At 39.8% G+C, this 17,018-nt stretch overlaps 1 protein-coding gene across 4 annotated transcripts in view; it reads left to right on the top strand.

Annotated features, from left to right (window-relative positions):
* The window catches only part of TMOD2 (tropomodulin 2), a 74,061-nt gene that overhangs the window by 45,596 nt on the left and 11,447 nt on the right, over window positions 1-17,018 (top strand). For all 4 annotated transcript variants that reach the window (XM_058737718.1, XM_058737720.1, XM_058737717.1 and 1 more), the window contains 3 exons: window positions 2,726-2,856; window positions 5,116-5,223; window positions 11,886-12,029. In XM_058737718.1, the coding sequence (XP_058593701.1) occupies window positions 2,726-2,856; window positions 5,116-5,223; window positions 11,886-12,029 (383 nt within the window). The remainder of the gene's footprint in view (window positions 1-2,725; window positions 2,857-5,115; window positions 5,224-11,885; window positions 12,030-17,018) is intronic.

Here is a 17,018-nt window from a genome sequence, read left to right as displayed (position 1 = left end):
GAAGATTACAGATTTTTCTTAGGTGAAGTGTATTTTATTCTCTTTGAAGGAGACTTAGCAGGTACTTTCTAGTCTGAGCAGCATATTTACAGACCATCATTGATACTGAGCTATTTATCCAAACAATGAGCAGTATTACTTTTTTTTTTCATTTTTGCTTATTCATATAGATGAAAAATGTTTATCCTTTTTAACTTTAGTATCAAAGGGTAACATTCTGACAACATGTTTGTTTTTAAAAATCTGGCGCATAATCTTCTGGGCTTTTATGCACAGACATATCATTAACTTTTTTTAAGGCTTTTTTTTTTTTTTTTAGAATTTTAGGTACACAGCAAAACTGAGCAGAAGGCACACAGATTTCCCATATACTCCCTGTCCTCAATTCATGCATAGCTTCCTCCATTACCAACATCCCCCACCAGAGTGGTACATATGTTACACTTCATGAACCTACAGTGACACATCATTATCACCCTAAGTCTGTTGTTTACATTAGTGTTAACTCTTGGGGTTGTACATTCTATGGGTTTGGACAAATGTATAATGACATGGATCCACCATTATGATATCATGCAGCGTAGTTTCATCTATGCTTTCTTCTAGGGGGTTTATTGTTTTGCATTTTACATTTAGGTGAAAAATTTTGAGTTAATTTTTGTGAAGGGTCTAAGGTCTGTGTCTAGACTCTTTTTTTATGTATTGTTTGTGTATGGTTGTCCAGTTCTAGCACCATTTACTGAAAAGACTCTTCTCCATTGCATTTTTTGCTCCTTTATTGAAAATCAGTTGACTGTATTTATGTGGATCTATTTCTGGGCTCTCTACTCTGTTATATTGATCTGTTTGTCTATTCTTTCACCAATACCACACTCTTTTGATTACTGTAGTTTTGTAATAAGTCAAAGTTGAGTAGCGTCAGTCCTCCAACTTTGTTCTTTTTCAGTATTGTGTTGGTTTTTCTTGGTCTTTTGCCTCTTCCTATAAACTTTAAAATCAGTTTGTTGATGTATACAAAATAACTTGCTGGGATTGCATTGAATCTATACCTCAAGTTGAGAAGAACTGACATCTTGACAATATTGAGTCTCTTGCAGTTATCCCTCCATTTAGTTCTTTTTGATTTCTTTCAATAAAGTTTTGTAGTTTTCTTCATCTAGATCTTGTAAAGATTTTTTATACGTACAAATGAAATACCTAAGTATTTCATTTTTCATTAACTTTTTTTCAAATTGTGGTTCTCTTCTTTTATCAGTACATGTCAGTTTGCCCCCTTCTTTTAATGAATAGATCACATCTTATTATGAGAGATTATGCTGTAACTTAACCATTTTCATATTGATAGGCTTTGTATTTATCATATTTTGCTGTCACAAGTAATATGTCAGTGAACATCCCTGAAAAATATATTTATGTATTTGTGCTTTTTTTTTCCCCTGTAGATTAGACCCCTAGATACAGAATTGCTGGGTCATAGAGTACCCACATTTTACATGTTGATAAGTAAGGCCAAATTCCTCCCAAAAAGTTTGTACCAGTTTACGTTCTCACCATCAACGTAAGAGGATGTGTTTGACTTCACAGTTGTTGCCAATTCTACGTGTTATCTCTTTTTACATTTTTGTGCTAGTCAAATGGTGTTCCATTTTTTAACTTCACAATTTAATTACTTTTTATATTTTTGGTTGAGTGACAGATTCTTCTGATCATATTATTTGTTCATTTTTAATTGGATTGTCTACTAATTTGTAGGAGGCCTGTGTATATTGGGATAGTAACAGTTTGTATGTTAAATATATACTGCAAATGTTTTCTGTTAACTGCTTTTGAGAATTGTTCCATTCTGCCTTTCTGTCCCTTTCTCTTCCCATACCTTCCTCAAAATTAAATCTCCAAATGGAAATCAGAGAAGGATGAGGTATGGTCAAGAGGCCAGAAGGGGCACCTGGCTGGCTCAATTGGTAGAGCAACTCTTGATCTCAAGGTCATGAGTTTGAACCCCACATTGGGTATGGAGCCTACTTAAAAGGAATAAATAAATAATATTAAAAAAAAAAAAAAAGAGGCCAAAGGAATAGTATGGTTTTGGAAATGAAGAAACTTATTTCTTTTTTGAATCTCAGCTCCTGTAGCTTGATGATTATAGTCTGAAAGTGATCCATATACAGCAGCAATAACTGCTTGTGGATTTGGTGGGGTGGCGGGGTGGGGGGTAGGTTGGAGTTTACTATAGGGCCTTCTGAACTTTTGGTTCCATGTAGCATCAGCCACTGAGACTTCTTTGCATTGCAGTTGAGAAGCATCAGTGTTTAGGGGCGCCTGGGTGGCGCAGTCGGTTAAGCGTCCGACTTCAGCCAGGTCACGATCTCGCGGTCCGTGAGTTCGAGCCCCGCGTCAGGCTCTGGGCTGATGGCTCGGAGCCTGGAGCCTGTTTCCGATTCTGTGTCTCCCTCTCTCTCTGCCCCTCCCCCGTTCATGCTCTGTCTCTCTCTGTCCCAAAAATAAATAAAAAAATGTTGAGAAGCATCAGTGTTTGAAACTGTGACTCAGAACTGTACCATTTCCATGTTTGTTTAGTTGAGAATCATCAGCTGTACTATCACTGATATTAGAGTATTATTGGAATCGGAGCATAGGAAGGAAAGGTCGTTTTGGGGGAAGTCATCTCTGATTTTGGAAGGAGAGCCCTTACACTTTCTTTTTAAAATTAAAACTTGTGTGTTAGATGTGGTCAAAGGTGAGAAGGTCAAGCCAGTATTTGAGGAACCACCCAATCCCACCAATGTGGAACTGAGTCTGCAGCAGATGAAAGCCAATGACCCCGGCCTGCAAGATGTCAACCTCAACAACATTAAGGTATTGCGTTATGATTATTGTCAGTCACTTGATTTATCATGAGGTTAAAAAATGTAATGGAGATAACTGATTGCCAGTTTCCACACCTGTTTCCAATCCTCTGTAGTCACTGACTTTGAGGCAAGCTATCCAACTCAAAAGAAGAAATTTTTAAAAAGTGACTTCTAGGGGCGCCTGGGTGGCGCAGTCGGTTAAGCGTCCGACTTCAGCCAGGTCACGATCTCGCGGTCCGTGAGTTCGAGCCCCGCGTCAGGCTCTGGGCTGATGGCTCGGAGCCTGGAGCCTGTTTCCGATTCTGTGTCTCCCTCTCTCTCTCTGCCCCTCCCCCGTTCATGCTCTGTCTCTCTCTGTCCCAAAAATAAATTAAAAACGTTGAAAAAAAAAATTAAAAAAAAAAAAAAAAAAGTGACTTCTAGAATTTTTTGCAAAGAATCACAGTATTTGTGTTAAACAAAGAATGTTGGTTATCTACTGCTGGGTAATAAAGTACTCCAAAACTTAGAGGCTTAAAACAATAAACATTTGTTAGTTCACACAGTTTTTGAGTATCAGGAATCAGGACTTAGCTGAATAGCTGTGGCTCAGGGTCTCAAGTGAGGCTGTAGTAAAACTGTCATCAAGGGCTGCCATCAGCAAAATGCTTGACTGAGGTAGAAGGGTACACTTTCAGGATGGCATACTCATGTGGCTGTTGGCAGGAGGCCTCAGTTTCTCACCACATGGGCCTCTCCATAGGGCTGCCTGTGTGGCCTCACGTCATGACAGCCTTCTTCTCCCAGAGGGAGTGGCTGAAGAGAAAAAGAAAGAACAAGCAGGAAACCACAGTGCCTTTTATGGCCTATTCTCTGAAGTCACACATTGTCACTTCTGCCTTATTCTATTTGGTAGTTAGTCATGTTACTCTCAAAGGGAGGGGAAGGAAGTGTGTGTATGTGTGCGTGTGAGTGAGAGAGAGAGATGAGAGAGAGATGGAGAGAGAACATTGCCTGGTATCTATTTTGTTACTTCATGTTGGGCCAACATCTGCCATTTAATAATAACTGACTTGTGTTGAGTATTCACTGTGAGCCTTATCCTTTGCTAAATACTTGAAATTCATTACAGTAGTTCCATTCTATCTGCAGTTTTGCTTTCCATGGTTTGCAGTTACCACAGTCAACCACCACAGTGCAGAAGTAGATGATCCTCCTGACAGACTGTCAGAAGGTCATTAGTAGCCTAACCCTCTATCACAGTGCTTATGTCATTCACCTCACCTCATTCCATAGGCATTTTAGCATCTCACATCACAAGAAGAAGGGTGAGTATAGCTATCTTTTGAGAGAGAGGGAGGGACCACATTCATGTAACTTTTATTACAATATATTGTTACAATTGTTGTTTTATTATTGGCTACTGTTGTCAATCTCTTACTGTGCCTAAGTTATAAATTAAACTTTATCATAGGTATGTGTGTATGTATAGGAAAAAACATAAGTATTCAGTGCTATCCGTGGTTACAGGCATACACTCAAGGTCTTGGGACATATCCCCCATGGATAAGGGGAACTTACTGTATCTCATTTAATCAGGATTCATGTCAACCTCTAGTCTACCCCGTATTGCCTGCCTCCCCAGTGGTTGGGGCTGTGCTAAGTGCTGTGAAAGATGGAGTAAGATTCATTTTGTCTTTATTCTGAAAAACTTATATTAGGAGAAAAATACTAAATCAATAACTACAACATGATGTGGTAAGCCCCAAAAATGTTGTGGAATTGCAGATAAAGAAATTTTTTATCTTGCCTAGGAAAGCCAGTGAACAAAGGAGGTGATATTCAGCTGCCTCTTGAAAAATGAGTAGGAATTAATCAGAGAAAAGGACAGTAGAATTTCCAGGCAAAGGGAAAAGCATACATAAGAGTATGGAGGAGAGAAAGACCATGGTATATTAAAAGAATGGCACATAGATCAATCTGGCTAGAATATAGAGAATGAAAGAGAAAAGGAGTGGAGTTTGGTATGTGCATAATTTCTTGGTCAGAGTGAACAGAACAGGGAGGCCAGAATGTCATGTTGTGTTAGATTCCCTTGTTAGATACTAAGTGGTGCTGTCGGCCCAGGATGGCTTGGCTGCTGGAGGATGGGTAATGAGTATTTTAGAAGGGATGTCACACGTTTAGCCATCTAAACACATAAGGTATTTAAAAGCTGTGGGTCTTGAGTTGGGGTGGGGGAACTACAGAATGGTCTATCAACCCTCTGTGCCTTCCTCCATTTTAGAACATTCCAATTCCAACCCTGAAGGAATTTGCAAAGGCTCTGGAAACCAACACTCACGTAAAGAAGTTCAGCCTGGCTGCAACCCGCAGCAATGACCCTGTGGCAATTGTGAGTAAAATTTCAGAAATATTACGTGAAAATATTTAATTTGTTAGAAACTATTTTTAATGTGTTCTATAAATTAACAGTTTTTAGATCTGGTAATTTTCTACACAGTTAAACACATTAGTTATAATAAGACAATAAAACAGAACCCATCTGTCAGGCACTTTGAATTAACTAAAATTTTGTTAGCAGTACACTTTGAGGAGAAAGAAATAAGATTAGATTAGGCATTTAGCTACATAAATATTAGCTTTTGCTCTGTACTTAGTACAAATTTTCTGGAGCTTTTGCATCTATATTAACATAATGTCACAGTCAATGGATATTCTAAGACTCCCAAATCCTACAGGAACTGAGCATGTATAAAAGTATTAAAGTGTATTTCATTTTAATCTTTGAAATGGATTATTATGTTTCAAAAATATTTTAAACAACTAGGTCTTAAAACATTTTTTGTTAACCAGAATACGAAAAAAGTAACCAGCCAAAAGCCCTGTTCCTTTCATGCATTTTAGATAATTCAGCTAAATAAGGAAGGCCCTTGGCCTAAGTAAATACTACAACTGTTACCACCATCAATGTTATTGCTATAAATAGCTAACATTTCTTCAGCAATTAGTAAACACCAGCAGTAAGCTCTATGCATTACACATGTCAGCTCACCTAATCCTCACTATAATACTATAAGGTATGTGCTGTTATCAGTTCCCACTGTAACAAATGAGCAATCTGAGGCTCAGCAAGGTTGAATATCTTTTCCAGGGTAACACAGCCAGTAAGTGGCACCACCGGGTCCTCCCAATTCTATAGCCAGGTTGCTTTAACCATCAAGCTATGCTGTTTTTATACACAATGCCTCAACTTTCATACTTTTGCTAAAGTATATCAGTTTTGGGGAGCCCGAACATCAGCCTGTAATTCTACAGCATCTAATGCTCAGCCTTTGAGTCAAGCTAGAAAAACAAGTTTTCTTGACGTGATGATGTGATTTAAAGATTTAAAGCAACATGTCTGTTGGAAGATCTAAGATAGCATTAAAAACGGAAAGTAAAATGAAAGTAATGGCTACCTACTGCAGTGTTAGCACAGAGTAGATGTTTGGACACTTGTTAAATGGATGAATACCATGCCCTCCAACCTCTCAGCAATAGAGAATATTTCTGTGATGACCACAGCAAATATAAAATAAGCACTCATGTAAGAGGAACTAAGCTACAGAATTTATGTTTTCACCAGCAGTAATTATATCTCAATTTGTGGGTTGAAAGAGGTTTTGAATTTGAAACCTTACCATTAAAATAGTGAAATAGCAGAACTAGATCATTGGTAAAGGTGAAATCAGTTATTTAAGGACTTTTATCGGTATATGATTTTATATAATCTCTGTCGTTCAGTAGATAGGTTCTCGATAAAGCAAAATATTCCCAGTACATTTTGTATGCAAGTGACTAGGGTATGAACAAAGAAATGATTTGTCACTTCAGTGTATTACATGACAGTAAAACTGCAGGGATGGAAATAGGTTGTAGTCCACTGTCAACCCTACTAGCAAATAATGTGACTCTTCCACTCAGTCAGATAGCTAACTTGCTAAGTGGTCTAAATAAAATCCAAATATAATCATCTCTTTGATACTGTTTTTAGTGCAACAGCTATGTGTTGCAAGCATACCGTGTGACTCTGGCTCACCACACAATTGTAAGGAATAGTTGCAGTTCTTCAGGGTGTGAAAAGATAAGCCTCTCTGGCCTTATTCCTAGATGGCTTTATATTGTCCAGCCCTCACCTGGCTGCCCCCATGGCTCTCCTTTCAGTCATGCCAGAGTGGAGAAAGCTACTTTTCAACCTACTGTAGGTTGAAAATTGGTTGATTACCCCATAGGCAATAGAGATCTTCAAACTTTGATTATCCCTAGCAACTGCCTGCAAAGAATTAAAGATGGGAGCGCCTGGCTGGCTCAGTCAGAGAGCATGCAACTCTAGATTTGGGGGTTGTGAGTTTGAGCCCACTTTGGGTCGAGAGATTACCTTAAAAAAAGAGAGAGGAAAAAAATAATGAAAGATCAGTGTTAAAGCAAAGAGTTTTAGGAGACTTCTTTGTAAGATTCAGGAACAGATTCAATGAAGTACTTGTGGGATTACTGTAAAGGTAGGCAAATTATGTGTATGTGAGATGGCATTATCCCCACTTTGCAGATGAGGCAACTGAGGCTCATAGATGTTGAGTAATTTAACTAAGACTACACATCATGTAGACAAGCCAGGAAGTGAATTTAAGTGACCTGTAATTAGGTTCAGTTCACCATGCCCCAAGTACTTACATGCAACCACATCTCTAGCAGGGAGCAGAAAAAGTCCACATACGTTAAAAAATGCTCTTTTAGACAGTACTGTCCATAACAAATGAAATGAGATAGCCACAAATGTAAGCCACGTGTATAAATATAAAAATTTTCTGGTAGCCACATTAAAAAAAAGAAATAGGTGGAATTCATTTTAATAATAGATTTTATTTGAACCAATATATCCCAAATATGATCATTTCGAAATGTAATGTGAAAATGTAATAAGGTATTTTACATTATTTTTTTCATACTGCATCTTTGAAATCTAGTGCATGTTTTATATTTACAGCATGTCTCAATTCAGACCAGCCGTTTTTCAAGGGCTTAATAGCCACATGTGCCTTGAGGCTACCCTTTGGATGAGGCAGGTTTGGACAATGCAGGAAATTGGATTTCCCTACAATCCTGTGAAGTACAGAAAGCAAAACCTTCTCTTTAAAAATGTATTTCTACTGTAATTATTTATATAACATTTAAGAAATCTGGTCTTTGTTTTACCGATGTTATCCCCAGCACATGTAATAGATGCTTAAATATTTGCTGGACTGAAATTAACTTGGGCCTACAGCCCAGGGTTATGTTTGGCTGGGTCTCCCTTGTTTTGTTCACTATGAGAAAAGTGTTTTCTCAAGTTTAAAAGAAATTGGCAAGGTCCTGGCTACTTGCCAGGAAGTCCTGCAACTTTTTTTATAAAGGCCTAATTGCTCCGACATTTTGTTATTCTAATAATGAGCGCAAATCCTGAAGCCTGGGGCGTCCATGAGGAAAAGCCTGATGCATTTCCTTCTGATGCTGTAATTAAAATGTGTGCGTTTAATTCTAATTAAGGACCTAGCAGGGAATAAATACACTTTAATTTACGTGGTGTACAATAAGGTTAGTCCAAATCTTTGAGCTTTCTTTGCAGTTAAAGCAAGTGCTTGTCTAATACACAGGATTCTTTTAGTCTGGTGCTTCTCAGCTCAGGGTAATTTTGCTCTCCGGGGGACATTTGGCAGTGTCTGAAGATATTTTTGGTTGTCATGACTGGGAAGGGTACTATTGGCATTTAATGGGTCTCAGAAGCTGCTAAACATGCTGCAATACACAGGACAACCTCCCACAACAAAGAGTTCTCTGGCCTCAACTGTCATTGGTGCCAAGGTTGAGAAATCCTGTTCTGATCCCAAGTTAGATTCCTTCTCTTCCTTCTTCCTGTGTTTTCCACCATAAAAATAATTAAAATAATATAGAAGTTCCTTGTTCCATTCCCCAGAGCAATCGGTATTACCAATTTGTTTTTCATTCTTCTAGTTGTTGTCTTTATAACTTTAATTAAAGTGGTTGTCAACCCTGGTGAACATTAATCACCTGGAGAGCTTTTAAAAAATTTAGCAGTCCAGGCTACGTACAGCCTGAGATTCCGATTTACTTCATCTGGGGTGAGGCCCAAGCATTGGTATACATTTTGAAGCTTCTAGATCATTCTAATGTACAGCCAGAGTAGAAAACCACTGATATGCACACTTTTTTGTTTTTGATCTTTTGTTTCTCCATTAGAAAAGCTGATGGCAGTTCTGTACTCTGCCTTCATCCCTTTTCCTTTTTCTGCCTCAAGTTGTAGTTATTCCATTATGTTCACACATTTCAGCTTTATGTGTGTTTTATGCCATTATATTCTATGTTTTGTTAAGAGATTGATTGCAGAAATTTAAAACTTACCACCAGTATTTACAATTACCTAAATATGTAAATATAGAAATCTCTTTCTCATGGCCCTTACAGTCTAGTGACTAATGCTGGTCTGAGTCTTGTTACTTTGTTAAGTAACTTATTTTCTCTTGCTAGAAACTTTTCTGAAATTTCACTTGTATGTGACCACTTATGAGACTTTTTACTCATTTTGCTGAGCATCCAGTGCATTCTTTTTTTTTTTTTTTTTATGTTTGTTTTTGAGAGAGAGAAGAGCGCTAGAGTGAAGGAGGGGCAGAGAAAGAGGGAGAAACAGAGAATCCCAAGCAGGCTCTGCACCAGCAGTGCAGAGCCTGACGTGGGGCTCGAAATCACAGACTGTGAGATCATGGCCTGCGCTGAAATCAAGAGATGCTTAACTGACGAAGCCACCTAGGTGCCCCCAGTGGGTTCTTTCAGATAAAAATTCATAGTTCTCTTCAACTCTAGGAAATTTTCTCCTATTATTTTATAATTTCTTCCCCTCTGATGTCTTTTTTTTTCTTTTGTCCTTCTGAAACTCCTACTAGATAAATGTTGAACTTCTGTATCTTTCCCTGTATCTTTTAACATTTCTTTCCTATTTTCTCTATCTTTGTCTTTTTACTCGACATTCTGGGGAATATCCCAGATTTATGTTCTCACTTACCAACTTGGTCTTCAGCCGTGTTCATTTTGTAATTCTGGATGTCATTTACTTGTCTTTATTTTAATGTAATATTTAAATTTTTCAACACATTTTCATGTACATATTCTTCTTTTTCCCCCCATAATAGCCAGTACTTATTTTATTAATAGAGTATGTTTTCTTTCTTTTTTGGGGAGAGGGAAGAGGGACAATAATAATTAAAATGTTTATATTTGTTTCTGTTCCCTTGAAAGATCTCTGCTCCCTCTGGAGCATGCTGTGCTATTGGTTGACTTGGCTTTTCTCTTCCATGATGTTGGTTTTCCTAGTATGTCTGGCAATCACTGGTTGCCAGATTTCTGAATAGAGAATGAGGTTGTTTTGTGTAAACCAGGATCATTTCCTCCATAGTTGTGTAGATCTGTTTCATCAACAGACCTCTCCCTTAAAAGGGAGACCCTTTTGGGGCACCTGGGTGGCTCAGTCCGTTGGGGGTCTGACTTCAGCTCAGGTCATGATCTCACAGTCCGTGGGTTCGAGCCCCGCGTCGGGCTCTGTGCTGACAGCTCGGAGCCTGGAGCCTGCTTCGGATTCTGTGTCTCCCTCTTTCTGCCATTCCCTTGCTCATGTTCTGTCTCTCTCTGTCTCAAAAATAAATAAAAATATTAAAAAAAATTTTTAAAGGGAGATGCTTTCTATTTCTCCATTTGTCACCATCCAACAGGCTATGTATTTTCTTTATTGATGTATCAACTGCCCTCCTGCTCAAATATAAACTGTCTTTTGACAGGGATTTTTATTTCCTCTGCTGCCAGCACACTGTAGAAACCCAATAAATAGTCTTTTTTGAATAAGTGAATGAATGAATGAATGAATGAGTGCTTTTGTAAGCAGGCAGGTGAATTTTCTAGCAGCCTTCTCTTGAAGGGCATATACGGGGAGCTGACAGGTGGCCTGGGAGTCCCCCACAACTCTACAGTTAGGAGGGGCTTCACTCTGGAAGGGGTACATTGCAGTATGTTTCATCCCTGGACATGGCTGCTTCTCCTCTCTGTTTCTCCCACATGGTATCAGGTGGTAGGTCTGAAGGTGCCCTGTTTCTGTGTGGCTTCTGTCTCAGGGAAGCTATGGGGAGGGGCAATGTGCTCTCCATCTGCTCTGGTTATTCCATTTGTTCCGAAGGCAGTTCTTTGATGCAATGCCCCAGTCAGGACTTACCTCTGGCATCTCAGGCAACAACTTTTTTTGTGTTCATTTCTCCATCAATATTTCTTTGTTTTCTGTGCGTCAGCAATTTTTCAAGGGAATGGCCCTCTGTTTTGTTTGTTTGTTTCTTGTACTGTGAGAGTTCCAGTCACTCAAAGATTTTATCTTTTCTTTATGATAATGGGAAACATTGGGCACAAGGGGAACAGGCAGGTGCATGCATTTGTTGTTTTGAACTGAGAGTCTCCAGTGGGTTTGCCACTCTGAGTGGTGATTATATTCCAAAAGTTATCTTTGAGGAATTCTGATTTATAGATGACCTGAAATAATATCAGTAGTGCCCATATGCTAGTCAACAGTAAAGTTTTTTTTTAAGCTATTCATAGCAAAGGGGACAAAATAAAACGGTTCAGAGATCATGTCCTTTCTTTGTTTTTCCTAATGTTAAAATGCTTTTTCTCAGAGAAAAAACCGCAAAACAAAACTGACAATGATAGCAGATGGTAGTGGGATTTTTTTCAATGTCCACACCTTACAAAGTTGGTAATCCTGTGTCAGGATTTTTTGGCTTTATTTTTTGTTTTACAGGTATGTAAAATTCACAGGTCTGGTCTGAATTATTTTAAATTACTATCTTTGTTACTTGGAGGTGAAAGTTTGATTTGACTCAGTTTTTCTTTAAGTGTGTAAAAAACATCTGTGTTTCATTTGGCGGTGGGGAATTCAGTAAATAAATCTTTAGCAGCATTAATGGTTATTTCTTTTTTCATAATAAGGCTTTTGCAGATATGCTGAAAGTAAACAAGACCTTGAAAAGCCTAAACATCGAATCCAATTTTATCACTGGGACTGGAATCCTGGCCCTGGTAGAAGCACTAAGAGAAAATGACACCTTGACAGAGATCAAGATCGACAACCAGGTGTGACTCACAGGGTGCATGTGAAAGGGGGGTGCTGCAGGGGACTGAGTTAAAAGCCAAAGTTCTGTGACTCGATTTGATGTTCTGGTTTTCCTGTAAGTTGTAATAGCTTCTGGCCTGTGGAGGGCGTGTGGGAGAGCATGACAATAACTAAACCATGCACAGTGAGGCAGCCTGAGACCTAAGAAGCCAGCTCTCCCCCAGCCCTAGGCTAGTCAGGCACCAGGGGAGAGAGGAGGTGGGGCCAGAGGTGTTGACAGCTGCCTTGTGCAGCCATCATCACCCATGTCCCTAGCAGGAATCTCAGCTCAGAATGTCCCAGCCCACCTGAGACTGTGGCTACAAGGAGAAAGCAGACTGGCCATGCCCAGAGACAGACTCTTTGCTGTTGGTCGAAGGCTGCCAGAGCTGGAGAAAAAGGACTCCTGCAGTCTGGGGCAGGCCACAGAGCCTGTTTAGAGGAATCCGGGTTCTAGAAGATGATCTGGCTTAGAGTAGCAGGCCACACCCACGATGTGATCACAGTCTCAGCTATGTTGCAGTGTTTTTTAGGTTCCCGTCAGCAACCAAAGCAAGCTGCTTTTCTCCAGGACCACATCTTCCTTACCCTGAAGGCCTCTTTTCCCAGAATCAGCCTGCAGTGTTTCAAGTTGCTCTGCTGGCTTCGGCTGGCTCCTGCTGTCAGACAGCAAATCTAGGTTCTCGGCCTAATGCTTTTGCCTTGCCACTTTTGCTATGGGGAACTGTCTGCCATGGGACTCAGTGAATCTGAGGGGTCTGGATACTGTCTAGTGTGAAGAAAGGGCCCTGCGACGTCCCAGAGAGAAGGGAGAGCACAGATCCTTGTGCAATGAGTATTCTCCTGGGGGGTGATGGGAGGGGCAGTGGGAGAGTACCCCCTGCATGTCTGGAAATTCCCGATCTAAACCCTCCAACATCTGATAGAGCCCCAGGCTCTCACCCAGGACTTTTGCTTAAGTCTGGAAACCCGCACCAGGCCCCATGAACAGCTCTACTCTCCTTTTTTGCTGTCAGGACACATGGGCTGCTTCAGTGCATGTCCTCTGCCCCTCACCTCCTCTCAAGGCTTGTTGCCAGGGGAGCAGGGGAACCGTGCAGAAGACAGATGTTCCTTTACTCACCCTCCCCAGACAGGGTACATCACCAAAGTAGCTTTCCCAAATGAAAGTATGCAAAGGGGATATGCATACCCAGCCATACACACTCAGGAAGCTCAATGCTGTGTATCCTGGTGTGTATCCAGAGACATGAAGGGAGTGGGGGAGTAGGAAATAAAGAAAGGGGCATCAGGGAGTAAGAGGTTAGGAAAATGAGCCAGAGAGAAATATAAAGTGAAAGAAAAGAAGTGATCCTCAGGAATATTTATCAAATGAACTACTATAAGGAAGAAGTTAAGTGGGCTCTTAGTAAATTCTTTCCAGGACATCTATGAAAGAAATGGATACTTTATTCCAAAGTATATTTATCTTCTTGTATAATGTGAAACCCCACATCTGAAGTAATGTTCCAGATACTCTGTTCCTAGTTCCTTGTAAGATACCACCTAGTTAGGATTGCCAGATAGAATGTAGTTAAATTTGAATTTCATATAAGCAACAAATAATTTTTAGTAGAAGTATGTATCATGAAATACTTGAGACATACTATCCTAAAAGTGTTTATTTTTATTTATTAAAATTATTTATTATCGGGGCGCCTGGGTGGCGCAGTCGGTTAAGCGTCCGACTTCAGCCAGGTCACGATCTCGCGGTCCGTGAGTTCGAGCCCCGCGTCAGGCTCTGGGCTGATGGCTCAGAGCCTGGAGCCTGTTTCCGATTCTGTGTCTCCCTCTCTCTCTGCCCCTCCCCCGTTCATGCTATGTCTCTCTCTGTCCCAAAAATAAAAAAATAAAAAAAAAAAAAAACGTTGAAAAAAAAAATAAAATTATTTATTATCAATCAAAATTCAAATTTAACTAGGTGTCCTATATTTTTATTTGATAAATCTAGCAATCCTACACCTAATGAATGAAATGGAATCCTGTACGTTGAGAAAGAGCAGCTTTTTTTTTTTTTTAATGTTTATTCATTTTGGAGAGGGCAGGGGACAGACGATCCAAAGCAGGCTCCACCATGATAGCAGCAACCCCAAGCCTGATAAGGGGCTCAAACCCATGAGATCATGACCTGAGCTCACATGAGATCAAACCCGTGAGATTGTGACCTGAGCTGAAGTTGGTCGCTCAACCAAGTAAGCCACCAAAGCATCCCAGAGCAGCTTTTATAATGCATGTGAATACAACCCTGAAATACAAAACCTGAATTTGCTCTCTTAAATCCCCTTTATTAATTGTTTTAGATAAAGTCCTTATTTTATTTTATTTTATTTTATTTATTATTTTATTTTATTTTATTTATTTTATTTTATTTTATATGTTTTTATTTATTTTTGAGAGAGAGAGCGTGAGCCAGGGAGGGGCAGAGAGAGACTGAGACACAGAATCTGAAGCAGGCTCCAGGCTTTGAGCTGTCAGCACAGAGCCCGACGTGGGGCTCAAACCCACATACCATGAGATTATGAACTGAGCCAAAGTCAGATGCTTAACTGACTGAGCCACCCGGGTGCCCTATAAAGTCTTTTTTTTTTAATTATTTATTGGGGCTCCCAGGTGGCTCAGTTGTTTAAGCATCCCAACTATGGCCTAGGTCGTGATCTCACAGTTCGTGAGTTCAAGGCCCATGTCGGGATCTGTGCTGACAGCTCGGAGCCTGGAGCCTGCTTCAGATTCTGTGTCTCCCTCTCTTTCTGCTCCTCCCCCGTTCACACTCAGTCTGTATCAAAAATAAATAAACATCAAAAAAATTTTTTTTCAATTATTTATTTTGAGAGAAAGAGAGAATGAGTGAGGGAGGGGCAGAGTGAGGGTTGATGGGGGGTGGGGGAGAGGGGAAAATGGGTGACAGGTATTGAGGAGGGTACTTGTTGGAATGAGCACTGGATGTTGTATGTAAGGGATGAACCATGGGAATCTACCCCAAAAACCAAGAGCACACTTTATACACTGTATGTTAGCCAATTTGACAATAAATTATATTTTAAAAAATTATTTTTTGAGAGAGAGAGAGAGAATGAGTGAGGGAGGGTCACAGTGGGAGGGAGAGAGAGAATCGCAAGAAGGCTCCACACTGTCAGCACAGAGCCCTATGCAGGCTCTGTGTGAGTGAGATCTCACAAAGTGTGAGTGAGATCATGACCTGAGCTGAAATCAAGAGTCAGATGCTTAATCGACTGAGCCACCCAGGTGCTCCACTTAAATCCCCTTTAAATTATCAACCTTCTCATCCTTCCTCAGTCATCTAGAATGGAACTATGTAATTTTTCAACCTTATTCCCCAATATGCCTCCAAAATAGCTGCCTTTTACTTGCGACAAGAAAGAGCATTGAAAAAAAAGAAAGAGGATTGAGACTTTGTAGAGCAACGAAAAATTCTTTGCTTTATTCCAAGAAAGAGGAAATTCAGAGTCAGACTTGTCTTCCATCCAAATTTTTTTTATTGACTGATAGGCTATTAGAAATAGACCTCAGTTTCTTCATCTATATAGCGAAGGGTTTGAAGTAATCTGTAAGTTTCCTCAAGCAGGACCCATAGCCAAGACCAACTTAGCATCCTTGCACCAGGCAGCTGCACCCAAATGAAGGCCTGCTGAGAATCCATCACTGGGGCAGGCTCCAGGTGGATATGTAATGATTTAATCAGATGCCCCCTGTGAGAAGAACAATCAGTGATGCATATTAATGAAACAGATGGGTGACTGCTAAATAAATTTGAGTAAAAAAGGTCATTTAAAAAAGACACCAGAAGAAATGTATGCTTAACTTTTATTTCTTTTTTTCTTTGTATTTAGTGACTTATAAAGGGGAAATATATACAAATTATAACAAATTTTGGCCTCCATTTGTTACCCTGGGCTTGTATAACACAAAAGACCTCAAAACGACTCAGGCTGAGAAAGAAAGATGCCCTGTGTTACATTACTTTCTCCCCTTTTTTATATGCTCCTTCCCCATGTAATTTTCTGCAGCTCCTACATCCTTTATATAGCCACCAGTGTGCCCATGTTGACAGGAAAGTACTGCATGTTACCCCAGCGCAGGACTCCAAAGGCTTGAGATTTGTGAGGGGGAGTAAAGGGACTTTTAGCTCGTCCCTCCCCGCCAGCCACATCCATCCACCCTTCTGCCCTTAGATAGCACCACTTGGCCCCTTCCAGGGGCATAAGGCATAGCAATGGCAGCCCCAACCTTAGCTCAGGTCTCAATACATCCCCACTGTTCTAAAACGTGTCATAAGCTAAAGTTGTTCATGGAACTGTGAGGTCAGGATCTCTTTTTTGCTGTCTGTCCCTCTCATTAGCTTAGAATGCTAATCTCTACACCGTGGATGCCCAGAGTTGTTATTGTCTGACTGGAAATACCACATTTTGTTAATTTCTTGGGGAGAGACTGGTTTGACAGGTTGCTGGATGAAGAGAAAGAAAAGGAGCAGAGTTTGATCTGAGGACTCCCTAGGACACAAAAGTTCCTCCCTAAACTTTTCTCCTTCTTCTACTCAATATTTAAAATTTCCGAATCTAAAAGGTATATTTTTAAAATATAATAAAGCAATCAAAATTGCATGATACTGGCACAGAAATAGACTTGGCAGAGCAATGGATTCCAGAAACCCATCTAAGTACGCCTGAGAATTTTGCAGTAAAGTAGTATTTCAACTCAGTGAGAAAAGGATAAAGTAAAAGATAATTTGGAATAATATTACTTTGGGACTCTATCTTAATTCTTATACTAAAATTCATTCCAGGTGAAATGAAGATTAGATATGAAAATATATGAAGTCATAAAACAAATGGAGAAATCAGAAGGATTTCTGATAGAAGAAATCAGAAGAGCCTTCCCAAACATGATATAAAATCTAGGAGATTGGTAAATTT

Source organism: Neofelis nebulosa, chromosome 7 (genome assembly GCF_028018385.1).
Source record: "Neofelis nebulosa isolate mNeoNeb1 chromosome 7, mNeoNeb1.pri, whole genome shotgun sequence".
NCBI lineage: Eukaryota > Metazoa > Chordata > Mammalia > Carnivora > Felidae > Neofelis > Neofelis nebulosa.
This window is presented reverse-complemented; position numbering and strand designations above follow the sequence as displayed.